General features: G+C 43.1%; 1 protein-coding gene across 1 annotated transcript in view; it reads left to right on the forward strand.

The window, feature by feature from the left end:
* Positions 1–24,559: 24,559 nt before the first annotated feature.
* Positions 24,560–27,336, forward strand: part of slc26a10 (solute carrier family 26 member 10) — a 32,645-nt gene continuing 29,868 nt past the window's right edge. Inside the window, exons 1-2 of the mRNA XM_064957606.1 lie at positions 24,560–25,170; positions 26,006–26,116. Coding sequence (XP_064813678.1) covers positions 24,807–25,170; positions 26,006–26,116 — 475 coding nt within the window. The 5' untranslated portion in view covers positions 24,560–24,806. The remainder of the gene's footprint in view (positions 25,171–26,005; positions 26,117–27,336) is intronic.

The following is a 27,336-nucleotide window of genomic DNA, read 5'->3' on the forward strand; positions in this document are numbered from 1 at the left end:
TCCCCCAGCACCACTGCTCCAATGCCCATGGAGCTGGGAGGTGCTGCGCTTAGGGCGAACGGAGGAGGGGCCGTTCACTGTACCATCTGTGGGAGCAGAGGGCACGCTGCTGGTTGGTGCTGGGGCGGTTACTCTGGGAGTCGAGACAGCAGGCAGGGCACTCTCGTGTCACTCCAGGTGAGTTGGCACCAGGCTCACTCAGAGCCCCCTGTTGCTCACATGTTTTTGTTTATACAATTTCCTGAGTTTTCCCCGCATTCCCAGCATAAGGCGCTCGTAGATTCAGGCGCATTTTATTGACAGAGCATTTGCCCATAGTCTAGGGATCCCCATTGTTCCTGTGGATATATACCCTTCCCGGTGCATGCCCTAGACAGTCGACCATTAGGGTCAGGGCTAATTAGGGAGGCCACTGCTTCACTGGGCATGGTTACACAGGAGGGTCACAAGGAGATAATTTGTTTTTTCCTTATTGATTCTCCGGCGTTTCCCGTGGTGTTGGGTCTACCCTGGTTGGCTTGTCATGACCCCACTATTTCGTGGCAAGAGAGGGCTCTCAATGGGTTGTCACGAAAGTGCTCTGGGACGTGTTTAGGGGTTTCCGTCGGTGAGACTACGGTGGAATATCCAGACAGGGTCTCCACCGTGCGCATCCCCTCTGAATATGCCGATTTGGCTCTCGCCTTCTGTAAGAAGAAGGCGACTCAATTACCAACCCATCGACGGGGGGATTGTGTGATAAATCTACTGGTAGACGCAGCACTTCCCAGGAGTCACGTGTATCCCCTGTCACAGGAGGAGACGGCGGCTATGGAGACATGTCTCCGAATCCCTGGGGCAGAGCTACATTCGGCCCTCTACTTCATCTGCCTCCTTGAGTTTCTTTTTAGTGAAGAAGAAGGGGGCGGCAGTGTAGCCTAGTGGTTAGAGTGTTGGACTAATAACCTGAAGGTTGCGAGTTCAAACCCCCGAGCTGACAAGGTACAAATCTGTCGTTCTGCCCCTGAACAGGCAGTTAACCCACTGTTCCCAGGCCGTCATTGAAAATAAGAATTTGTTCTTAACTGACTTGCCTGGTTAAATAAAGGTAATAAGGATGGAGGTCTGCGCCCGTGCATTGACTATCAAGGTATCAACCAAATCACTGTGAGGTACAGCTACCTGCTGCCTCTCATAGCCAGTGTGATAGAGTCAATGCACGGGGCGCGCTACTTCACAAAATTGGATCTCAGGAGCGCTTACAACCTGGTGCGTATCCGGGAGGGGGATGAGTGGAAGACGGCATTTACTACCACCTTAGGGCACTATGATGAATGCCGTACGGGTTGATGAATGCTCCATCAGTCTTCCAGGCATTTGTAGACAAGACGTTCCCGGACCTGCATGGGCAGGGTGTAGTGGTGTATATCGACGACATTCTGATATACTGCGCTACACGAGCCGAGCATGTGTCCCTGGTGCGCAGGGTGCTTGGTTGACTGTTGGAGCATGACCTGTACATCAAGGCTGAGAAATATCTGTTCTTCCACCAGTCTATCTCCTTCCTAGGGTACCACAATTCCCCTTCAGGGGTAGAGATGGAGAGTGACAGCATATCAGCCGTGCGTAATTGGCCGACTCCAACCACGGTAAAGGAAGTGCAGCGGTTTCTAGGGTTCTCTAACTACTACCGGAGGTTTATCCGAGATTTTGGTCAGGTAGCGGCTCCCATTACCGCACTGCTGAAGGGGGGACCGGTACAACTGCAGTGGTCGACTGAGGCGGACAGGGCTTTTGGTCACCTGAAGGCTCTCCCTCGGCTCCCATGCTGGTGAATCCGGATCCTCTTTGGCGTTCATAGTGGAGGTGGACGCGTCCGAGGCTGGGATAGGAGCCGTGCTCTCACAGCCTTAGTGGGAAGTACTGGTGGTCCACCTTGGCCAAGGACGTGAGGGTTTATGTTTCCTCCTGCTCGGTGTGCGCCCAGTGCAATGCCCCGAGGCACCTGCCCAGAGGGAAGTTACAGCCCTTACCAGTTCCACAACGGCCGTGGTCGCACCTATCAGTGATTTCCTCACGGATCTTCCTCCCTCACAGGGTAACACCACGATCCTGGTCATTGTGGATCGGTTCTCTAAGTTCTGCCGTCTCCTTCCTTTGCCCGGTCAACCTACGGCCCTACAGACTGCGGAGGCTCTGTTTACACACGTCTTCTGGCACTACGGGGTGCCTGAGGATATAGTGTCTGATTGAGGTCCCCTGTTCACGTCAAGGGTCTGGAGGGCGTTCATGGAACGTCTGGGGGTCTCGGTCAGCCTTACCCCGGGCTTTCACTCCGAGAGTAACGTGCAGGTGGAGAGAGTAAACCAGGATGTGGGTAAGTTTCTGCTGTCTTAGTCCCAGGACTGGCCGGGGGAGTGGGCGGCGTTCATCCCCTGGGCAGAGATGGCCCAAAACTCGTTCTGCCACTCCTCCACTAACCTCTCCCCTTTCCAGTGTGTACTGGGGTATCAGTCTGTCCTGGCGCCTTGGCATCAGAGCCAGATCGAGGCTCCTGCGGTGGACGAATGGTTTAAGCGCTCGGAGGAGACCTGGGATACTGCTCATGTGCACCTGCAACGGGCTGTGAGACGTCAGAAATGGTCCTTATAAACTCATTCACAGAGTCAGCAGAACATTTTCCCAGTCCGCATGATCAAAACAATCTTGATGCGTGGATTCCGATTGATCAGACCAGCATTGAATGGTTCTAGTCACAGGTACATCCTGTTTGATTTTCTGCCTATAAGACGGTAGGAGCAAGATGGAGTCGTGGTCGGATTTGCCGAAGGGAGGGCGAGGGAGGGCTTTGTATGCATCGCGGATGTTAGAGTAGCAGTGATCAAGTGTATTGCCTGATCAAGTGCTGCAATCAATATGCTGCTAAAATTTAAGTAGCCTTGTTCTCAAATTTGCTTTCTTAAAATCCCCAGCTACAATAAATGTATATCTGGTTTCCAGTTTACATAGAGTCCATGTCAGGACCCGGTTACGAACCTGGGTCTCCGGAGTGAGAAACAGTCACTTAACCAACTGAGCCACGAATAGTCAGCAGAACCCAGAAGATGAGGCAGACACAGCAGTACTTAAGACGGTGTATTTAATAAAGTAAAAAGGAGAAGTCCTTCAATACAAAAATGGTAAATCCAAAAGGTGGTAGGAATAGCACAAAAAAGCCTTAAGAGATACTCAAAAACAAAAACAGAATTCCACAAGAGCATCCACCGGAATCGACAAGAATACACAGAACACTAGGGCTGGGTGCTAACATACAAACACAGAGCACAGAACTGAGGGAAACTAAGGGTTTAAATACAATCAGGGGAAACGAGGCACAGGTGCAAATAATAATGTGGAACAAGGGAAAAAACATAAGGTCAAAAAGCACAATGGGGGCATCTAGTGACCAAAACCCGGAACAACCCTGGCCAAATCCTGACAGTCCAGTGAAGTTCCTTGAGTGCCGTCGTGGTGTCTGCTTGAGGGGGTATATACACATGTCACTGGCGTCGTAAGAAACGGACCAAGGTGTAGCGTGGTGAGCGTACATATTCCTTTTTATTAGAATGTCAATAACAATAAACAATACAATACAAAAACAATACAAAAACAATACAAACCGACCGTGAGGCTTAACAGGGCTATGAAGCCTCGAACAAAGTCAACTACCCACACTGAAAGGAGGGAAAAAGGGCTACCTAAGTATGATTCCCAATCAGAGACAACGTTAGACAGCTGTCCCTGATTGAGAACCATACCTGGCCAAAACATAGAAATACAGAAACATAGAAAACAAAACATAGAATGCCCACCCCACATCACACCCTGACCTAACCAAATAGAGAAATAAAAACGGGTCAGAATACAGCTGTGACGATAACTGATGAGAATTCTCTAATATTGTCAGCATTTTATTTGATTGCGTTCCTGTATATTGTTATGATTACACCACGAGTGGTTAATCATGAATCATACACCCCCGCCCTTTTTCTTCCCAGAGAGGTGTTTATCTCTTTCGGCGCGATGTATTAAGAAGCCCGGTGGCTGAACCGACTCCGACAACGTATCCCGAGAGGGCCATGTTTCCGTGAAACTGAGAATTTGATGTCTCTCGAGTCAGTTGTTCGATTGGAAATAGCTAGTGTGTTAATGTTTCCAAGACGTTCGCAAATGCCATTGAAATGGCAGCAGCGGTATGACAACCAGCACATTAATGAGCATGCAAGTTTTTTAAATTACCTCCAAGATTTTTTAATTTTTAATTTATTTAACTAGGCAAGTCAGTTAAGAACAAATTCTTATTTTCAATGACAGCCTAGGAACAGTGGGTTAACTGCCTGTTCAGGGGCAGAACGACAGATTTGTACCTTGTCAGCTCGGGGGTTTGAACTTGCAACCTTTCGGTTAATAGTCCAATGCTCTAACCACTAGGCTACCCTGCCGCACCATGTGATACAGCTTTGATTCTAAACCAGGGACAGTAGTGACGCCTCTCGCCTCAGTGCCTTGGACTTCTGCATCCATGTGTGTGTGTGTTAACTATTTAACTGTACTAGAATGCTTAAAAGGCTGCTAAAATGTATAATATCGGTTATCGGGTTTTTGGCAAGGAAAATATTGGATATCATTATCAGAAAACATACCGTCAAAAGTCAAAAGAGCCACAGTTACAGCAAAAGCCACGGTGTCAGAATCATCAAACTCTGATACTTACGCTCCTGTTCAAAAGTTCGGGGTCACTAAGAAATGTCCTTGTTTTTTAAAGAAAAGCTAATTTTTTTTGTCCATTAAAATAACATCAAATTGATCAGATATACAGTGTAGACATAGTACCCGCAAAACACCAGTCTCAACGTCAATAGTGAAGAGGCGACTGTGGGATGCTGGCCTTCTAGACAGAGTTCCTCTGTCTAGTATCTGTATTATTTTGCCCATCTTAATATTTTATTTTTACTGGCCAGTCTGAGATATGTCTTTTTATTTGCAACTCTGCCTAGAAGGCCAGCATACCGGAGTCACCTCTTCAATGTTGACATTGAAACTGGTGTTTTGCTTGTACTATTTAATGAAGCTGCCAGTTGAGGACTTGTGAGGCGTCTGTTTCTCAAACTAGACACTCTAATGTACTTGTCCTCTTGCTCAGTTGTGCACCGGGGCCTCCCACTCCTCTTTAGTTTGCGCTGTTCTGTGAAGGGAGTAGTACACAGGGTTGTACGAGATCTTCAGCTTCTTGCCAATTTCTCGCCTTCATTTCTCAGAACAAGAATAGACTGACGAGTTTCAGAAGAAAGTTCTTCAATTCTGGCCATTTTGAGCCTGTAATCGAGCCCACAAATCCCTGGATTTTGTGTCAAATGCTCTACAACAAAGCTTTCTTAGTGTCCAACAAGCTTCTCTACCATTAACCTTGTTCTGAACACCTCCAAAACAAAGGTCATGTGGTTTGGTAAGAAGAATGCCCCTCTCCCCACAGGTGTGATTACTACCTCTGAGGGTTTATAGAGCATGAGGTAGTCACCTGATACAAGTACTTGGGAGTATGACTAGACAATACACTGTCCTTCTCTCAGCACATATCAAAGCTGCAGGTTAAAGTTAAATCTTGACTTGGTTTCCTCTATCGTAATCACTCCTTTTTCACCCCTGCTGCCAAACTAACCCTGATTTAGATGACCATCCTACTCATGCTAGATTATGAAGACATTTTATAGATCAGCATTTAAGGGTGCTCTCGAGCGGCTCGATATTCTTTACCACTCAGCCATCAGATTTGTCACCAATGCTCCTTATAGGACACATCACTGCACTCTATACTTCTCTGTAAACTGGTCATCTCTGTAATACCCATCGCAAGACCCACTGGTTGATGCTTATTTATAAAACCCTCTTAGGTCTCACCCCCCCTATCTGAGATATCTACTGCAGCGCTCATCCTCCACATACAACACCCGTTCTGCCAGTCACATTCTGTTAAAGGTCCCCGAAAGCACACACATCCCTGGGTCGCTCGTCTTTTCAGTTCGCTGCAGCTAACGACTGGAACGAACTGCAACCAAAACTCAAACGGGACAGTTTTATCTCAATCTCTTCATTCAAAGACTCAAATTATGGACACTCTTACTGACAGTTGTGGCTGCTTTGGGTGATGTATTGTTGTCTCTACCTTCTTGCCCTTTGTGCTGTTGTCTGTGCCCAATAATGTTTGTACCACGTTTTGCGCTGCTACCATGTTGTGTTGCTACCATGTTTTTGTTATGTTGTGTTGCTACCATGCTGTGTTGTCATGTGTTGCTGCCTGGCTATGTTGTCGTCTTAGGTCTCACTTCATGTAGTGTTGTGTTGTCTCTCTTGTCGTGATGTGTGTTTGGTCCTATATTTATATTTCATGTTTTTAATTTTTTATCCCAGGCCCCGGCCTTTTGTCTTTTGGTAAGCCGTCATTGTAAATAAGAATTTGTTCTTAACTGACTTGCCTAGTTAAATAAAAGTTCAATTAAATTAAAAGTAGTGTCACGACTTCCGCCGAGGGTGGCTCCCCTGCCTGTTCGGGCGGCGCTCGACGCTCGTCGTCACCGGCCTACTAGCCACCACCAATCCCTTATCCCTTGTCTGTTGGTTTAGTCTTATTAGTTGCACCTGTTTCTTTTGTGTTTCTTGATTTCTGGTCTATGTCAGCCTGTTAGGCCCACTGGGGTTTGTGCGGGATTATTTTGTGTTCACTGTCGGTGTTGGATGTATTTTCTCTCCGGATCCTTTTGCCCTGTGTGCTTGTGTTTCTGTGCCCTGTGTTTGGCGTGACCATCTTTGTGCCGGAGAAAATAAATGGTCTATTATTGAACCCTCTGCTCTCTGCGCCTGACTCCTACCCTCCACACCTAGTAACCCGTGACAAGTAGCCTGATTTTACCTCCATTATCCTCCTCCTACAAGGCCTAGGCCCATTTTATGCAGTTTTTTTGTAGTTGCCCTGGAAGCAAGTAGTACTACCCAGTACCCACACAGTCAGAGAATAGATGAAGGTTTCCTACACAGTACTTCTATGTTAATTCATCTCCCCATTAGAACATTCAAAATTGATGATAACGAATTTACTGAGGAAAAATAAATTGTTTATTCATTGCTGTGTAAACTAGACTAAAAATACTAATTCCCCACAATACAATACAATACCTGTCTATTGTCATATTCTACCACAGAATATGAATAATAGAAAAAGCAAGGGGTGAAACAAAAGGAAAGAACAATGGGACTGATCAATCAAGAAGCGGCACCAACACACACACACACACAACAGAGGTAAAAAAAAATGAGTTCAAACACTTGCCAATGTGATTTCACAGGCATCAAGTTAATGTGGGTATTGTATTGTGCTGAAGCTTGGACCCCTGCCAGTTTATCTTACAGTGTTGTAAGAGTGACAGTGGATGACGTGAGCATGTGTTACATTGACAATGGTGTCTGATCTTAATTAATATACTCTTATGGGATTGACTGTTGTCTCATATTCATATTAGGCTGTCCCCAAACTGTACCTGAGCTACAGTATCCTTGCTACGACGAGGCCACAGAAATTCAGATGGCGCCACAACAAATAAGATGAAATGGAGGAATACTCAAAAGGACTCAAGACACATAAACAGGACTGCCTCTGACCTGGTTGTCTGCTTAGCCAGGGGACTCTGATGCCAGATAAAGTGAGTGGCAGCATTGGCATGTGTCCAACCTAAACCAGTGGTGGAAAAAGCAAGAAGCAGAAACACAATGGCAGAGAGTCTCCGTCAACACCTGCAGCAGCGCGCTTCCCTCCCAGAGCCGTAGATGTATTTGTAAAGTTACGCCTTATACACTTCTGATGCCACTAGCTGTTAGCCCTCTCAGTCTCCGTCTACAGCTCAGCCCCTGTAATGTCGAGGGAAGTGTCACCCTGTCACCGCCATACCAGGGATCAACCCGCTGTGTGTATTATGAACCTATCTCAGTTTTGAGGAGGCAGGGGAGAAATGACAAGAGAGACTCTTTCATCTAATCCGTGTGGCGTAATTTGCACCTCAGTAAATTTAATTGATGACTACTGATCAAATACGCTCCTTTGAAAAAAAAAAACAACGTTTTTTTTGGGAGGTAAAAAGAATTCTTAATGCTACTGATGAGGTGGTGTTGATGGATCAGTTTGGGGGAGTTTTGATCTTTAAAGTCATGGAAAGAGGACAATAACAGAACCAATCTACTAAAATAAAAACTACTATAATTTTCTTTGTCTTTATTTTATGGGAAATTACCCAAAACCTTGAGCCAAGAATGTCAACTCCAATGAGAGTGTTATTAGACAATGTCCATTATGATAAAACCGATTATAACGGACAAACAAATCAAACATTCAAATATTAAAATGTTCCTATATCACAATAATCAGTGTAAACAACAACTTTTGTTAGGCAATTTAAAACTGTATTATGTTCTGAAAATAATTTATGCAACGAGGTAGAAAACAACCTACACATGGCAAATTATTCAATAGACGGACGTCTATAGATACTGTATAGATTCAGTGTTCATATTATTTCTCCATTGTAATTCTTAATAAGAGTTTCTTATACCTCCAGTAGCTTAGTGCAGTAAGCTACCCACCTATTCTGTGTTGTATGATGTACTCTGTCCCCCTGAGGTCTAACCTGAGCCTCAGTGTCACTCAGAGAAAGTGGTAGTGACAGTCTCTCTTCTCACTGTCAACATTACGCTGCTCTGTGTATCCAACTAACTAACTAACCAACCTCCGTTCCCTGGTTCTCTCATTCCCACAGCTGAACCGAACAGAAGGCATGTGCTTTGCAAAACAAACCAACAAAATAAACTGAAAAGACGAACAGATCAGATGAAAGACTAAACAACATGGCCTGGTAACAAACATGCCCCCTGGCCATGACACTTCCTCCTTCCTCCTCCTAAGTAGGTTACCCCAATTTACCACTCCTCTCTGATCTCAGTTCTCACTTAAACAGGTTAGGAGGAACTTTGTAAACTTCAACACCTTGGTAGGTCAAGATTGATAATATTGTAGGACATTTTCTTCGATAAAAATGAAGACCAGGGATACAATTAATACCCTCACTCAAGCGTGCTGCCGAACAAACACTTCAATCTATTGATGTTGCCTAACTAATTGTAAAGCAGGGACTCCAAAAGCAGATGTTGCATTTCAAAGCAGTTCTGAGCAAGGAGACAGGTTATGATTTATGCTAAAACATGTGGCTTCAAAGCGCCGAATGAGGCTTCTAAACAAATTGAACAAGTCAAGCACTATTCACCCAGGACCGCGTGAGAGCCTGGCGCATGCAGATCAGAGGCGCGGGGCTGCCGCTTGTAATATCGCTCACCAGAGGAGCGGTCCCGCTGGGGGTAGCGGCAGCGCAGAGAGGCTAGCGCTGAGCAGCGGTAGGCAGCAGATACGGGAATAGTGTTGAAACGTCGAACACAGCTGCAACACCTGTGCAGCAAAAAATATAAAGCCCCTCTCGATTCGTCAGCTTGATAGGAGGGGTAGTGGAGGAGGAGAGGAAGAGAAGGGGTGGGCAGCACCTTGAGACTTGACACCCTTTCTGCGGCTGGCACCATTATTTGGGAGGAGATCGAAGAGGCAGTAAAGAGATACACAAGGCATGTGTCAACAATCAACATACTGATGCAATTCTAGTAAGCATATTACTGTATTAAATAAAGCTGGGTTACTTGGTGGAAGGAGGAGGAGGGGGTCTTAGTTAAATGTGTTTATCTCGGTTGTCTACCAGATGAGTCACCTAAAGGTGTAAAAGGTGTGTTATAATAATTACAGACCATCTGATCCCAAACTGGACTGTAGCAGCAGTTTGCTACTCATCTCTTATGAATCTCTGACAGAATGTGACCTAACAGACACTTCTCTTTCCAGGGCCCACTTGAAAACGAGATTCCTATCTCAGTGGAATTTTCAATATTGATTAGAAAGGGCGAAACAGGCAAGACAATAAATTATAATGCGATGGATCAATAAACTACCAATTTGTATGTCAATTCTGTATTGAAATCTAATAAGAACAAAGCTAAATCTGAGTAAAAATTGAAAAGAAATATGTGGAAGGAGCTTGTTTCATACCAGCATCTACACTACAGAAGTATTTCCCCCATCGTGATTTGACTCCCCTACATATCAAAAGACAGGCTGTATATTCTTATCAAGGACTTCACTCTTAAGTCATTTTCCCTTCTGTAGTCTTTCATTTGATGCAAGCTAAATTGGGACAGAGAGAAATGAATAGCTACATTTCTAATTAACTTCCTAACATCTGCACTTGTTCTGCCTTTGAGAGAGGCAGTGCACTTTCCTTTTAACCTATTCCAACACATTTGCATACCAAGGTAAATCTTGATGCTGGCACTCGTACAGAAAGAAAAGAAGAGCGAGAGGAAACATTTTCAAAAATGGAAATGAACCCTCACTTGTGCGTGTAGATCAAAGGAGCAGAATTATTCAACTTTTTGCCATTGCTTGATCTTTAAAAAAGAAGAAGGAAAAAGTAGGGGATGAATCTGGATCGATGAATCTGGATGGACAAATCTGTTTGAGTTAGATGGAGGAATCAGTTTGAGTTAGATGGAGGAATCAGTTTGAGTTAGATGGAGGAATCAGTTTAAGTTAGATGGAGGAATCAGTTTAAAGTTAGATGGGTTCTCTGGTTGTTTCACGAGGGTCCCGTTTTATTCTTCTGGGGTATTTACAAAACTGATCCATGATCTATCCAGCCTAGTACCAGTCTGTTTACCTAATATTACACTCCTTGTACTCCGTGTCATATGCCAAAGAGGTCATGGTTAGCACAACAAAGATTAGTAAAGAGTGGAATGATAGCTAAACAGACCGATACCCAGGCTATTGTTAGTTCTATGTTTGAATGTATGACTACTTGATTGTACAGGACTCATTAAAAGCATTCCAACAGGAATAGTTACGATGAATTCATTCTTGTTCAGCCCTTTCTATCTCAATTTACACTGAGAATACCAAACATTAAGAACACCAACACTAATATTGAGTTGCACCCCCCCTTTTTCACTTCAGAACAGCCTCAATTCGCCGATGCATGGACACTACAAGGTGGCGAATGCGTTCCACAGGGATGCTGGCCCATGTCTCCAATGCTTCCCACAGTTGTGTCAAGTTGGCTGGATGTCCTTTGGGTGGTGGACCATTCAGACCACACACACAGGAAACTATTGAGTGTGAAAAACCCAGTAGTGTTGCAGTTCTTGACACAAACTGTATTTTATTTTATTTGCTCATTTGCACCCTAGTATCTCTACTTGCACGTTCATCTTCTGCACATCTATCACTCCAGTGTTAAATTGCTAAATTGTAATTATTTCGCCACTATGGCCCATTTACAGTTATGACTTAGAATATGTCGACAACTATAAATACCTAGGTGCCTGGCTAGACTGTAAACTCTCCTTCCAGACTCATATTAAGCATCTCCAATCCAAAATTAAATCTAGAATCTAGTTCCTATTTCGCAACAAAGCCTCCTTCACACACGCTGCCAAACATACCCTCGTAAAACTGACTATCCTACCGATCCTTGACTTCGGCGATGTCATTTACAAAATAGCCTCCAACACTCTACTCAGCAAATTGGATGCAGTCTATCACAGTGCCATCCATTTTGTCACCAAAGCCCCATATACTACCCACCACTGAAACCAGTATGCTCTCGTTGGCTGGTCCTCGCTACATCAAATCAAATCAAATCTATTTATATAGCCCTTCGTACATCAGCTGATATCTCAAAGTGCTGTACAGAAACATACGCTGAGCATATTCGTCGCCAAACCCACTGGCTCCAGGTCATCTATAAGTCTTTGCTAGGTAAAGCTCCGCATTTGTCTCACCTCACTGGTCACCATAGCAACACCCACCCGTAGCACGTGCTCCAGCAGGTATATTTCACTGGTCATCCCCAAAGCCAACACGTCCTTTGGCTGCCTTTCCTTCCAGTTCTCTGCTGCAATGACTGGAACGAATTGTAAAAAAAAAATCACTGAAGTTGGAGACATATCTCCATCACTAAATTTAAGCATCAGCTGTCAGAGCAGCTTACCGATCACTGCAGCTGTACACAGCCCATCTGTAAATAGCCCATCCAACCAACTACCTACCTCATCCCATATTTCTTTTTGATTTTCTGCTCTTTTGCACTCCAGTATTTCTACTTGCACATCCTCATCTGCACATCTGTCACTCCAGTGTTAATTGCTAGATTGTAATTACTTCGCAACTATGGTCTATATATTGCCTTACCTCCTTACTTAATTTGTACACACTGTATACAGATTTTTCTATTGTGTTATGGACTGTACGTTTGTTTATCCCATGTGTAACTCTTTGTTTTTGCTTTTGTCTTACTGCTTTGCTTTATCTTGGCCAGGTCGAAGTTGTAAATGAGAACTTGTTCTCAACTGGCCTACCTGGTTAAATCAAGTTTTTTATTCATTTTAAAGTTGTGTTTTTCTTTGCAGCAATTCGACCATGAAGGCCTGATTCACGCAGTCTCCTCTGAACAGTTGATGCTGAGATGTGTCTGTTACTTGAACTCTGTGAAGCATTTAATTTGCGCTGGAATTTCTGAGGCTGGTAACTCTGATGAACTCTGGGTCTTCCATTCCTGTGGCGGTCCTCATGAGAGCCAGTTTCATCATAGAGCTTGATGGTTTTTGCCACTGCACTTGAAGAGACGTTCAAAGTTCTTGAAATGTTCTGTATTGACTGACCTTCATGTCAAATCAAATCAAATTTTATTTGTCACATACACATGGTTAGCAGATGTTAATGCGAGGGTAGCGTAATGCTTCAAAATCCTTATTTAACCCGTCTCCTCCCCTTCATCTACACTGATTGAAGTGGATTTAACAAGTGACATCAATAAGGGATCCTAGCTTTCACCTGGATTCGCCTGGTCAGTCTGTCATGGAAAGAGCAGGTGTTCTTAATGTTTTGTACACCCAGTATGGGCTTGGGTACTGAGTAGCACATGTTACTTAGACAGGACTGAAATAAAATCCTCTTGGCATCTTTTGCAACCCACTGAAACACACTGAACAGTATTTAAAAGAGTACAAGAATAAGGCACAGAAACAGACAGACACCTAATGGTAATTCAGATTGTTCAATGAAAAATGTTCCAAATCATGTAGTTGTTATTGTAGATAAAACATTGTTTTTTTTAACTACTCGTGGGAGATGTCCAGAACACATTCCTGTACCACCCCACTAGGGAGAGCTCTTGAGACAGCAGTAGGGTTAGTCGGACAGCAGTAGAGGTCTGTGAATGGTAGGCAAATAATGGACTATAGCCCAGGCCTGGTTAACACTAGTTCAACTTAACACATACTTTTATTTTACAGTACAGCTGGACAGGAAAAGAAAATGTAGTGTAGTCACCCACTTCAGCCATTTCTAACTTCCCAACTAGTGCATATACCTCTTACTCCATTCCAACTACTACAGCTCATTCTCCCATTGGGACACACAGGGGGAAAAAAGCTATGTGGCTAAATCAACCTAGGTCTCAGAAAGCCCTGTGAAATAGGAGCAGGCTTAACAACCCCCACTCAGACCCAGAGGAGGCACCTGCACGGCCAGCTTCTGACTGATGTGACTGATACTACAGCAGCACACCCAAAGCTTCCTTAACAAGTCCTCCTTTGATGCAGACCGCACAATGCTGTCTCTATACAGCACGGCGGACCCCGGGAAGAGTAGCGGCTGCTTGTGCAAAAGCTAACGGGGATTCCAAATAAAACAAGTAAACTAACCGCACTGCCTGGCTGTATGTGGGGTACGCTGGGGCAAGCGTCTGGGGCAAGCGTCTGGGGCAAGCGTCTGGGGCAAGCGTCTGGGGCAGAATAAAATAAAAGACAACCCCAAAACCAAAGACTGGTGTAACTGAGACAAAGGTATTGAGAGGAGGACTTGGAGAGTGTTTGATGTCTGGCTGAGGTTCCTCATCTTCTCCACAAGGGGGCCCTCTCTGAGAACATTTTCAAAGCAGTGAGTCCAAGCAGAAAGAAGTCTCTTTTAACTGAGGATGGACCCGGGTCTCCTGCATGTCCCAAGACTGTGTTAGCCTGCTGAGATAAAGTCAATGCCTTTGTTTGTGGAGCCAACCTAATTCTGTAGGTCTCCAGCAAGGTTCAAGCCAGCGTGGTTATGAATCCAAACCACCTCCTTCACACAAGCACGTACGTCAACATCAGCATCACTGTCATAATCACTACGTTCACTGTCTATCTATGAAACATCAGTCAGTCAACAGGGCCTACCATAATGTATTTAATACACATATATCAGGTTCCTCCCTCTAAGTCTGTGTGGTCTGCTATAACTACCATGTAAATGATCAGAAAAGAAGTCTACCCCTTTATGCATCTATCATAACTCATTCAGCAAGGCCATTGGCATCTAACGAAAACGGAGGGAGAGGTAGAAAAAGCGAGAGAGACTTAACCCGGTCAGCCCAGTAGCCAGGCAGGGAGGTGGGGCGGGGGAGGAGGAGGTTGGAGACCCCTGGCCCTTGGCTTTGTCTGCCTGCTGAGCGCGGCCATCAGATAACGTGCAAGACAATAGCGCTCCATTCTGAGCTGAGGTCGGCTCTGAAATTAGCCAGGAAGTGGCTGACCGGTGGTGAGCGTCGAGCGAGCAGGGTCAGGATCCCCTGGGTTTGCTCAGCCCTGACCTGACGGAGCACGCCGCCTGGCTGCTGAATGGCTGGAGACGAGAGCACTGCCAGGGAGAAAGAGGAAATGAGAAACCCTGTGCCTGACCACCCAGTTGGAGCCACGGAACGGACGCCCTTTGATGATGTTGCAGAAATGGCTAATGCCCAGGGGTCTGGGGGTTAAAGCTGAAAGCAGAGGAAAGGTGACGGAAGAGGAGAGATGAGAGGAGAGAGAGAGAGGAGGATAGAGGCCAGATAGAGAAGTCAAGCAACATGTCCAATACCCTTTTACCAATATCAATTAACACTATTGTACTTCTATTTAGAGCTTTCCAGTCTGGCTTTGAGTCTGTGGTGCTAGGGAGCCAGTAGGGACCCGCTGAGTTCACTTCTCCCTGCCCTCTGGCCTGGTCCTGCTGACATAAGCCTGTCTACACCCTGGAGAAGGCCTCTGCAGCCTTCAGCAGCTCCTTGTAGGGCTGGGAACTGCCAGGGACCTCACAATATGATATTACCACGATACTTAGGTGCCACTCACAAGACTCACAATTCTATATAAATTGCGATTAGATACTGTGATTTTATTGCGAATTGATGTCCCAAACATTGCTCACTATATATGAATTGTGCAGAGAGACAAGAGAGAGCATTTTATTTCACCTTTATTTAACCAGGTAGGCTAGTTGAGAAGAAGTTCTCATTTATGACTGCGACCTGGCCAAGATAAAGCAAAGCAGTTCGACACATACAACACAGAGTTACACATGGAATAAACAAACATACAGACAATAATACAGTAGAAAAAAGTATATGTACAGTGTGTCATGAGCATGAAAACATTTGTTTTGATCAATCATGAAAATAAAATGGCTGAAAACATCTTGGCTCACTATTTAAAAATAAGATATAGGAGCTATAGGATGAAAAATACCAGAGTTTTGGCGCAGGTATATAATATATATATTTTTTTTACAGTACTAGTCAAAGGTTTGGACAAACCTACTCATTCAAGGGTTTTTCTTTATTTTTTACAATGTAGAATAGTAGAGAAAACATCCACACTCTGAAATAACATATGGAATCATGTAGTAACAGCAAAGCAGCCAAAAAATGCTCAGCATATGTGGGAACTCCTTCAAGAAGCTAGTTGAGAGAATGCCAAGACTGAGCAAAGCTGTCAACAAGGCAAAGGGTGGGTACTTTGAAGAATCAAATATAAAATATATTTAGATTTGTTTAAACACTTTTTTTTTGGTTACTGATTACTCCATATGTGTTATTTCATAGTTTTGATGTCTTCACTATTATTCTACAATGTAGAACAATAAAGAAAAATCCTGGAATGAGTAGGTGTGTCCAAACTTATGACTTGTACTGTATATTTTAATAAAATGAATATATTTGACAAAGTATTGATATAATATCATCCAAAACAATATTGCGATATGAAACTGTATCGTTTAACCAGTATATAGATTGTGGGCTGGGCTATATACAGCTGAAGTCAGAAGTTACAATACACTTAGGTTGGAGTCATTAAAACTTGTTTTTCAACCACTCCACACAATTTCTTGTGAACAAACTATAGTTTTGGCAAATCGGTTAGGACTACTATCTACTTTGTACATGACACAAGTAATTTTCCAACAATTGTTTCCAGACAGAGTATTTCACTTATAATTCACTGTATCACAATTCCAGTGGGTCAGAAGTTCACATTCACTAAATGGACTGTGCCTTCCAGAAAATTATGTCATGGCTTTAGAAGCTTCTTATAGGCTAATTGACATCATTTGAGTCAATTGGAGGTGTACCTGTGGATATATTTCAAGGCCTACCTTCAAACTCAGTGCCTCTTTGCTTGACATCATGGGAAAATCAAAAGAAATCAGCCAAAACCTCAGAAAAAAACATTGTAGACCTCCACAATTCTGGTTCATTCTTGGGGGCAATTTCCAAATGCCTGAAGGAACCACGTTCATCTATACAAACAATAGCACACAAGTATAATAACCATGGGACCACGCAGCCGTCATACCGCTCAGGAAGGAGACGCGTTCTGTCTCCTAAATCAATCCCAGAACAACAGCAAAGGACCTTATTAAGATGCTGGAGGAAACAGATACAAATGTATCTATATCCACAGTAAAACGAGTCCTTTCTCGACATAACCTGAAAGGCCGCTCAGCAAGGAAGAAGTCACTGCTCCAAAACCGCCATAAAAAAGCCAGACTACGGTTTGCAACTGCACATGCAGACAAAGATGCTACCCAAAACATTTGGCCCAAGTTAAACAATTTAAAAGGCAATGCTACCAAATACTAATTGAGTGTATGTACACTTCTGATCCACTGGGAATGTGATGAAATAAATAAAAGCTGAAATAAATCGTTCTCTCTACTATTATTATGACATTTCACATTCTTAAAATAAAGTGGTGATCCTAACTGACCTAAGACAGGGAATTTTTACTAGGAATAAAGTCAGGAATTGTGAAAAACTGAGTTTAAATGTGTTTGGCTAAGGTGTATGTAAACCTCCGACTTCAACTGTATATAGTTGGCTTGAACGGACTTCCCAGGACAGAAACAGCTTTAACCGGAGTTGCTGCAGCTAGTGAGCTCCTATTTCCTGACCTGCCTTGAACTTTAGGTGAGGTGAGCCTGTTGGCTGCACTGATGCATCTCAAGGGCCTACTCCACAAAAGCCTCACGCACAAGACAGCAGAGAGTACTGAAGTGGTTCAACGCAAACGCATGTCCTGCCCTACCAGCTCTGTAGAATCTACACCCTCCACACCTTATTTCACATCAAGAATATAGTTTGGGAAGAATGTCAGTTTGGACAATAACTAGAGTATAATAAAATACAAAACACAATTGGTGTCACTTCATCCACTAGCCAAGAGCCATTCAACTTCAGTGCAGAGTAGCTGGTTCCTGTGGTACAGTTTAAATACCAAAGGCTGTAGGAGACCTCACTCTACTGTATATGTAGTCTCTGGCTTTTTCTAATATATTAATACTGTACTTCCCTCTTTTGAATTCTTTGGCTTTATCTGGAAAGTAACTGTGTATTTGTGTGTGTTGTGGGCTAGGAGTGGAGGCACGGTAGGGTAGCGAATAATACAATGGCAGCAGCAGCCCTCACAATGAGGCTCAAGGCTGTGTTGCCGCTGAGCACTTGAGCTGCACAATGCTCCGGCACGGGCCAGGATGTCAAACACGTGCGCGTGCACACACACACACACACACACACAAATAATATAAAACACACAACCAGCAAGAAAACAGAAAAAGCCTGGCAATGTTGCAGATGATCCATCTATTCCATTGGATCCATTGCGCTAAACAAGCTCAGTTACCTTTGCTCAATCAAGCACAGCTAAAGTATTTGAAAGAAAACAAATACTATTTGAATCCAGGTCGGACCTTTCTTTCCTTTCTACAGTCTATTCAGAAACGTATTTCATACCCCATGACTTATTCCACACTTTGGTGTGTTACAGCCTGAATTCACAATGGATTTTTTAAAAGTATCACCCATCTACACACAATACCCCATACTGACAAAGTGAAAACATGTTTTTAGACATGGTTGCAAATGTATTCAAAATTAAATACAGAAATATTTAATTTACATAAGGATTTACACCCCTGAGTCACTCAGGAACATTCACTGTCTTCTTGGTAAGCAACTCCAGTGTAGATTTGGCCTTGTGTTTTAGGTTATTGTTCTGCTAAAAGGTGAATTCATCTCCCAGTGTCTGGTGGAAAGTAGATTGAAACAGGTTTTCCTCTAGGATTTTACCATGTGCTAAGCTCCATTCCATTCCTTTTTTATTCTGAAAAACTCCCCAGTCCTTAACAATTACAAGAATACCCATAACATGATGCCACCACCACTATGCTTGAAAATATGGAGACTGGTACTTGGTACTGTGTTGTATTGGATTCGCCCCAAACACAACACTTTATAGTCAAGACAAAAAGTGAATTGCTTTGCCACGTTTTTTGCAGTATTACTTTAGTGCCTTGTTGTAAACAGAATACAAGTTTTGGAATATTTTTATTGTGTACAGGCTTCATTATTTTCACTCTGTCAATCAGGTTCGTGTTTTGGAGTAACTACAATATTGTTGATCCATCCTCAGTTTTCTATCACAGCCAATAAACTCTGTAACCGTTTTAAAGTCACCATTGGCCTCATGGTGAAATCCCTGAGGGGTTTCCTTCCTCTCCAGCAACTGAGTTAAGAAGGATGCCTGTATCTTTGTCGTGACTGGGTGTATTGAAACACTATCCAAATTGTAATTAATCACTTCACCATGCCCAAAATTTTTACCTCTCTACCAATAGGTGCCCTTCTTTGCGAGGAATTGGAAAACATCCCTGGTCTTTGTGGTTGAATCATTTTAACAAACATAATTTCAATTTTATATTATGGGGTATTGTGTGTAGGCCAGTGACCAAAACATCTATATTTAATACATTTTAAATTCAGGCAGTAACACAACAAAATGTGGAAAAAGTCAAGGGATGTGACTACTTTATGAAGGCATTGTAAGTGCCATGACAGACAGGCAGAAAAAACACACCGACGAGACTAAACACAAGGCAGACGACAAGGGTTTTGTTTTCCATCCGAGGCCCCATATTGTAACAGTGGCGCCCAGTGGTCAGGGTTGAGGAGACAGTAACAGTGACTGGAGGGTCAGCATCATCAAGGAGAGGAAAGGAAGGCCAAAGGAGGAACCAGTGTTGACCTTTTGTTCTCCTCGCAGAGAGGATAAACCACATGGGTGCTTATACAACATAGACACAACAATCAAGAGGTCACTGTTTTAGCCTCGTTAGACAACTCCTTGACCTCTCAGCAGTCACCGATTTGGTACAATCCCCAACATGGAGGAGCAAAGAACCTCACCCATCGTCAGCGCTTTAGGGTGCAGTGACACGTCATCAGAGCACACTTCCTTCTTCCTCTTCAGCCACAGCAGACACAACTATTTACATCATTCGTAATTTACACAACCAGGTTGAATACCCGTAACAGAAAAGGTTGATTACTCAAGCATCTGTTTCCCCATTTGGCCTGACATGGACTACTGGAACAAGGATCTAAAATAGCCAACCTACACCCACACCTACAGTACACATTCCCATCCTGCGGGAGCCAAGAGGACGTCAGCCAGAGACAGGGAAATGGTCCCATTACAGTTATTGGGAAAGGGAATGATGGATGAGGGGAAGGGTAACAGGGTGCTACCCATTCGCCCCGGAGATGGATCCCACAGATGTCTGATGAGTGGACAGCGTTGGCCTTAATGTACATAGTCATTCTTCCTAGTATCCTATTCACGCCTCAAGGTTTGTGAAGGTGAAGCACAGGTCACGCAGGTCTACAATTGACTCTCAGGTCATGAACATAAAATTATTCATATCCTGTAAATTAATCATCAATTTATTATTTTTACGTCTGGGAACAAAATGCAACAATTCATTGGCCATACTGTGGAAGTGGTGTAACGTTCTAACCATAAAAAGGATGTCTACCAGAAGTCTATGCAAAAGAGAGCACTGAAAACATCAATGTCTTACTTGTAACTCATAACTTGAAGGGAGGAACATTTCCAATGAAATCTGACAAGCAGTAATTAGATCATAGTAGGAGTAATCTGGGGAAATAAAGACAAGCTTAATTAACCACACACACACACACACACACACACACACACACACACACACACACACACACACACACACACACACACACACACACACACACACACACTTGGAATGGCAAGACTTATTCTAATACTCATTGATATTTGTTGGAGATGCAACAAAGAATATCTACCTCATTACACACGCTCTGTGAAATGTTTCTAATGTTGAAATGATTCATTGTATGTGGTCCAATATTTTACACAACATGCCTTGGCAAGGTACTGGGAACAGAATTCACGCAGAACCTGGTTATTTGTAGCTATATTGGATTTAGATAAACATCAGGAGATATTTTTGCTTTGGACTGGCTCTTCCCCACAGCATCTTAAGATGGTGTCCTGGTGTGGAAGTTACGTAAGAGTTATGACAGAGAGCAAAGAACCTTCAATCTCAACTGTCTGAGTATGCACAATCAGCAGATACATGACGGACAAGGGCGAATAAAGGAGGAGATAAAACCAAACAAAGAGGTGTGCTGGGCCCAAATGGGATGGAGAGGAGAGGCGCATGGGGAGTAAGTGAGAGGAAAGGGATGGGAGAGGTACAGCAAGGAGACGAGACCTGGATGAGAGAGGGACATGAGGCCTAGGCAGGAGAGGTGGGCCGTCATCCCCGCCTCCCGCCAGGCCCGCCATCCTCATAGACAAGGTCAGATCCAAAGGACAGAGCCACTGCGGGGAGGGAGAGGGGGGGTCACCATAAAGGAGATAAGCAACAATAGGAGGAACTATAGCACACAAAATCACTGGAGAGTCACGACCCCTCCCAGGCAGAGAAGAATGGAAAAACCCTGCGCATAACAGTCCTTCTTAACCCAAAGGGAGCAAGACAGAGGAGGACACACACTGAGGACACGCATGCAGGCAAAAAACACACACACACACACACACACACACACACACACACACACACACACGCACACGCACACGCACACACACACACACACACACACACACACACACACACACACACACACACACACACTCACTAAGGAGGAGATGGAGGAGACAGCACGGGTGGATGAGATCTTTTTTTAATTTTATATAATGTAATTCATGTTTACGCAACAAGGAAAGTGGGATCATAGGAAGACTCTGCCAAGCTTAACGCTTGCCAAGCCATCTAAGACTATTTTCGTACAACCCTCAGAACTCCCCACACCAATATTCTCTGTTCCAAGACTTGGTGTCATACAAATAATGATGGCGCATCTTCAAAATAAAAAAAATCCCCCTCTATTGAAATAATGGGGTCCCACTTTAAACAAACCACAACTTGAAAAAGCTTTATAGAGCATTCGCAAAATCTTCATGAACACTGTTTCCCCTGCTAAATCGTTGCCGCCACTCCCCAAAATAAAGAAAAATATATATTTTGCAAACTAAGCACTTTTTCTTCTTACCTAGAGGCTAATGAAATCATGGATACAATGGTTATGTCTCCGCGTGCAGTTTGAAGAATGGTGCTAACTCGGGTTAGCGCAATTGCTAACTAGCGTTAGCCAGCTAGCATGCTAGCTGTTCCTGTAGACTTCCAGTCATAGTTAGCAATGGCTTACGAAACTACCTTCAACTTCCTTCCAACTGCACACAGAGACATACAAATGTTGCACTATTCCTTTAAGATCAGAGTGACAAGTTGCAACACATATTTGTAGCAAACAGAGCAAGCAGTGGTGCGAATGAGAGCCACGAGCACACAGACACCTGTTACTCCTCATCATCTCCCTACAGTGCAGTGGCGTGCATTGACTATATTTCAGATGGTGTCAACATAATTACATTTTCATGCATTTTTGAACTAGAATGTATTTTTTAAAGGTCAGCAGAAGGGACCTTCTCAATGTGGTTGAACAACAACAAAAAATCCTCTGGGGCATGTATCTGGAACCCCCCGCTGCGAAAAAAATATATACCAGGGGAAACACTGAACACTACCATAGGTTAGATGCTTCACAAATGCTTTTTAAATATTACAACATAAAATGCAATTTTTCATTGCTTGACAGTTGTGACTTGGTAACGGAATGTACTGTAAACTCATTTGGATGTCCATCTTGATTCAATTGTAAACATGCGCTCACCCTTATGGATCAGTCTGTCACTCTGGTATTTACATTGTCATTGTTTAAGCTTTATTGTGACCTGTCTACAAGTCTATGTCTTTGGAAAGCAGTCTAGCTTTGGGGGTTAACCAGACCATGCTTCATATCCTCTTCCATTCAACACATTGTTCCTTTTCACTGCTGATTAATATCTTGTTTAAACAGCCACAAGACAACACCACGCCGTCAGTGTGTTCAGAAATTCTCTAGAGCTGATCAACACAATGGACACATTCCTCACACACACACACGAATTATAGTAATGTAGGATTTTCAGAAGAAAAACATCCCTCCATGGGCACCACTTTGCTGTTTATTTTGTTAATTTAAAGTGGAGACACAATTTGGAATGTATCCAGTCTACACTCTTTATGCATCGTATTGGAAGACCCCACGTCTGGCCCCAAACCCTCCTTGGCTCCAAAGCTTCACTCAGCTTATTGAGCAATTTGCTTTCACCCATGAAATAACAATGTGGTAAAAAAGGGATTTCATAACATGATCTTTTGCTCACTTTATGTAACATCAATGTTAATAACATCATTGCAAGAAAACATGGACATTTATGGGGGCCACCAAATTTGACCTTTTAGAGATTCTCTCAAATAGCTCTTCGAAATTAGTTCGGGTGAGGGTGCCCAGAAATCTCATTAGCATAGGCCGTTAGACTCAGGTCAAACTTATTATTATTATTTTTTTAAAGTATATGTGAGGTCACATCGCTGAACATTTGTCCAGGTTCAAGCCCAAACTTTTCGCCACTAGCATCATTACTGTGTGTTGGCCTGGTCTGTGTGCACGTACGACAGTGAAAAGATGTGGCCTGTGCCTGGTGCCCTGGATGTGTGTGCCTCTGCACGGACTTGGAGCCCAGCACCACTTTCCACTTTGGCAGGGTGGAGCTCATTCATTCATCGGGCACAACACTGGGCTTTAACCAAAAATAAATCCTCCCTCCGTTTTACATTGTATCATTGTTTCTTTTTCACTAGGTTCTTATTGAACAACCGCTTATTAGATTGCAATCTTCCACTCCCTCATTGAATACACTAGCCTATAATGCAGTGGGATTTGGTGGTGTTAGCCAAGCTTAGTGACCTACACCACGTTCACTCACTCTGCTGCTCAACAGACACGTTCACTCTCCTGACTCAATGGACAGGGGAAACTGCCACCCATTTCTGATGACGGAGGATATTTTGAATAAGACTACTTCAATCTGGACGTGCTAGAAAAACGCATCCATGAATTATCTGCGTCACAACTTCGAACAACTTTTTTTTTACCCACAACTGCTAAAAACTTGTTTTTATTACCGAATTGCAATAGCAAAGCTCGCTACACTACTTCCAAACTGGAGATAATAATAATCATTTTAGTAAATGGCTGAAAAGTGTCAAATCTGACAAAGACTGATATATGTTTGACTCCTCTCTCATCTCTCTCTGAAAATCAGAGGAGAACTTCATTGCACACAAAAACGCTCACTCATCATTAGAGTCAAGGTGTGTTTTCATCAATGGACCGCAAGCAGCTCAACGTGTCTGATTACATTTCACAGAACAGGGTTCTCTTGTCTCTCTTTTCCGGTCCAGATTAATTATGTATGGGCAGTGGCAAACACAGGGCTTCCCCAGGCCTATTCCCTATGGGCTATGGTGATTTAGACACCCCCAGAGACAAGGGCTATTATACAGAAATCAATCCTTCTCGGAAATGACCACCACTTATAATTGCTAATAGATATGGTTAGAGGTTACACAATACCACTTTGATCTCAGTGGAGTTTTACACAGAGCTGTACATTGTATATGACTTTTAAGGGGAAGCCAGGCTCTTTGAATAGTTAAGTATACTGTGTGTGTGTGTGTCTGGTGAAGTCAATCGGTGGGGGTGGTTTGTGTAATAGCAGGAAAGGAGGAATAGAGTATGGGTCACATTTTTTGTATTTTTCTGAAGCATAAAGCTGGTAGCAGTAGGACCCTGCAGATTGTTATGGACCAGACATCCATCAACACAAAGGTTGGACACAAGCACACCTTTATGGGGTCTCTGCCAGGGACAAGGATGTAGGCTAAGAAAGAAACCCCAAAGAAAGTTCAACACAATAACAAAAAGTTTCGGCATTGAGCCATGTCATTGGCTGCCTAACACTAGACAGGAAAATTCGATGGTTTCTGATGTCAAACTAGAGACAGATTCCTACTATATATGACAAGCAGTAGCGACCGCATATTTTCTGCCTCATCTTCTCAGATTACTACTAGTTTCAACAAAGGCAACGTAAACACTCACCTGGAGGACAAGATGAGCGCTTCAGTGGCTGTGTACCGAAATATTTACACCGAGGACCGGTTCAGACAGTCTTACGGTACCGAGGACAAGCCCCGTGGAGGTGGTCAACGTTTTCGGGAGAAGATCGCGGAACGGTGCAGGTGTTCTCGTGCAGCATGCCTTCACCTGTTGAGGGAACGAGTTCCCATTTTTAACTGGCTGCCGAAGTACAGGCTGAAAAAATGGATGTTAGGTGATACAATAGCGGGACTAACAGTCGGTATACTTCACATTCCACAAGGTGAGTACATTTTTAAGTGAATATTGTGAGCAAAGGTTTACAGTAGTAAATTGATGTCGTTTGATGTAGATTTACCATCTTTACAAACTATTTTGTTACAACTTTTCCCCAATTCTGTGATAACGTTTAATTTCCCACGTGTCACTGTTTTGGCAGTAATTACTAACCAATCGTGTGTTTGATTGATTTTAACAAGATTTTGTCAAATTGCTAATGTAAACGAAATAAACACCTTCAAATATGGACTTTTTGTTAACTCCAGATAATTGGTCAATGCTATCCGGTTCCTTGCGGACGTCCCTACACTAAACCCCAACCTTAACCCATACTCTTACCCTAACCATAAACCTAACCCTTACCTAAACCTAATCCTTACATTAACCATTTCAAATGTCAACTTCAATGGAGTAAGGACCTCCTACGGATCCCGGATAGCACAGAGCCCAGATTATTTATACATTTGAATGTATATTTTTACAATATGCCATTCACACACACACACACACACAATGTACAAAATAATCTTGTTACAAAATGTAAAATGTATTTTTAAAATGTATCATCATCTGAGCTTGACAGGAAAAATGGAACCTCAAAAATGTAATCTCAATGGATGTTACACCCCCATGGTTTATTCAGATAAAGGAGTCAAGAAAAATACCAGCGTTGAAAGTAGTTATACAGTAATAGCATGTGTTATTTCATAGCATTTATTGCCAACATTATTTCCCATGAGATCAAAGCCTTTTTATCTAAAGATGACACCAATTACTCATGGGTGTATGTGATGGCAACTGATTGTAGCCTAATATCTTGTTTCTCTTCCTGAAAACAGGTATGGCCTTTGCCTTACTGACGTCAGTGGCGCCCATCTATGGCCTCTACACCTCCTTCTTCCCTGTGGTTCTCTACATGCTGTTTGGCACAGGACGGCATGTATCCACTGGTATACACACGCTGATATTATACATTTAGGACTGGAGCCTGACAAATGGATAGGACGCACAATGTGCCTTAGATAAATCCTCTGCCATGGGTATCTGTGTGACAGCTACTGGGTTTGAACCAGGGTCTCCACCACCACATAAGACAGCGTTAGTCCCCTGAGCTAAAGTCAACGTTAATCATCATAGTTTTTTTAGTTTTAGTTAGAGTTATTCACACACAAAAGACAAGTGAAAGACGAAGTACAGATAAAAACAAGGTATATAGGTGTGCAGGTAAGGTTGCAAGAGGGCTTAAAAGACCCACCCCCCCATACACACACAAAAAGAGCAATATAAACAGTGCCTAGTGAAAGCCTATACAACCCTTGAACAGTCTTCACATTTTGCTGCCATAAAATGAATCTAAACATGACTTAATTTGTGTCAGCTTCATGTTAAGGGTATGCTTGCCACCGTCAGGTACTGGGGAGTTTGTCAGGAGAAAAATAAATATGAAAGGAGCAAAGACCATGTAGAGAATTAGAGGAAATCCAGATATCAGTCTTTTGAAAACCTTGGGATAGAGTTTTATTTTTCAGCAGGACAATTACACACATTTTAATGCCAAAGACACACTAGAATGGCTTTCCAAGAAGTGTGGAGTGTTCCTGAGTGGTCCAGTCTTAGTCCTTAGTCCAGAGACAAGGTTTGAATATTGCTGTCCATCAATGAATCACAACCACATTTACTGTGCTTGAGAAATTTTGACAAAAACAATAGATAAATGTTTCCCTAAGAGTTGTGCAAAGTTAGTGGAATCTTATTCAAAATGATTACCCGCTGTAATAGCTGCCGAAGGTGCTTCCACCATCAAGCCAAATTGTATTGGTCTCATACACGTGTTTAGCAGATGTTAAGCTTGTGCTTCTAGTTCCGACAGTGCAGCAATATCTGACAAGTAATATCTAACAATTTCACAACAAATACCTAATACACACAAATCTAAGTAACGAAATGGAATTAAGAATATATGAATATATGGATGAGCAATGTCAGAGCGGCATAGACTAAGATACAGTAGATAGTATATAATACTGTATATATACACATGAGATAAGTAATGCAAGATATGTAAACATCATTAAAGTGACATTATTAAAGTGACTAGTGTTCTATTTATTAAAGTGGCCAATGATTTCAAATCTGTGTATGTAGGCATGATTTATCTCTGGGGAGTGAA

Source organism: Oncorhynchus masou, chromosome 33 (genome assembly GCF_036934945.1).
Source record: "Oncorhynchus masou masou isolate Uvic2021 chromosome 33, UVic_Omas_1.1, whole genome shotgun sequence".
Lineage (NCBI taxonomy): Eukaryota > Metazoa > Chordata > Actinopteri > Salmoniformes > Salmonidae > Oncorhynchus > Oncorhynchus masou.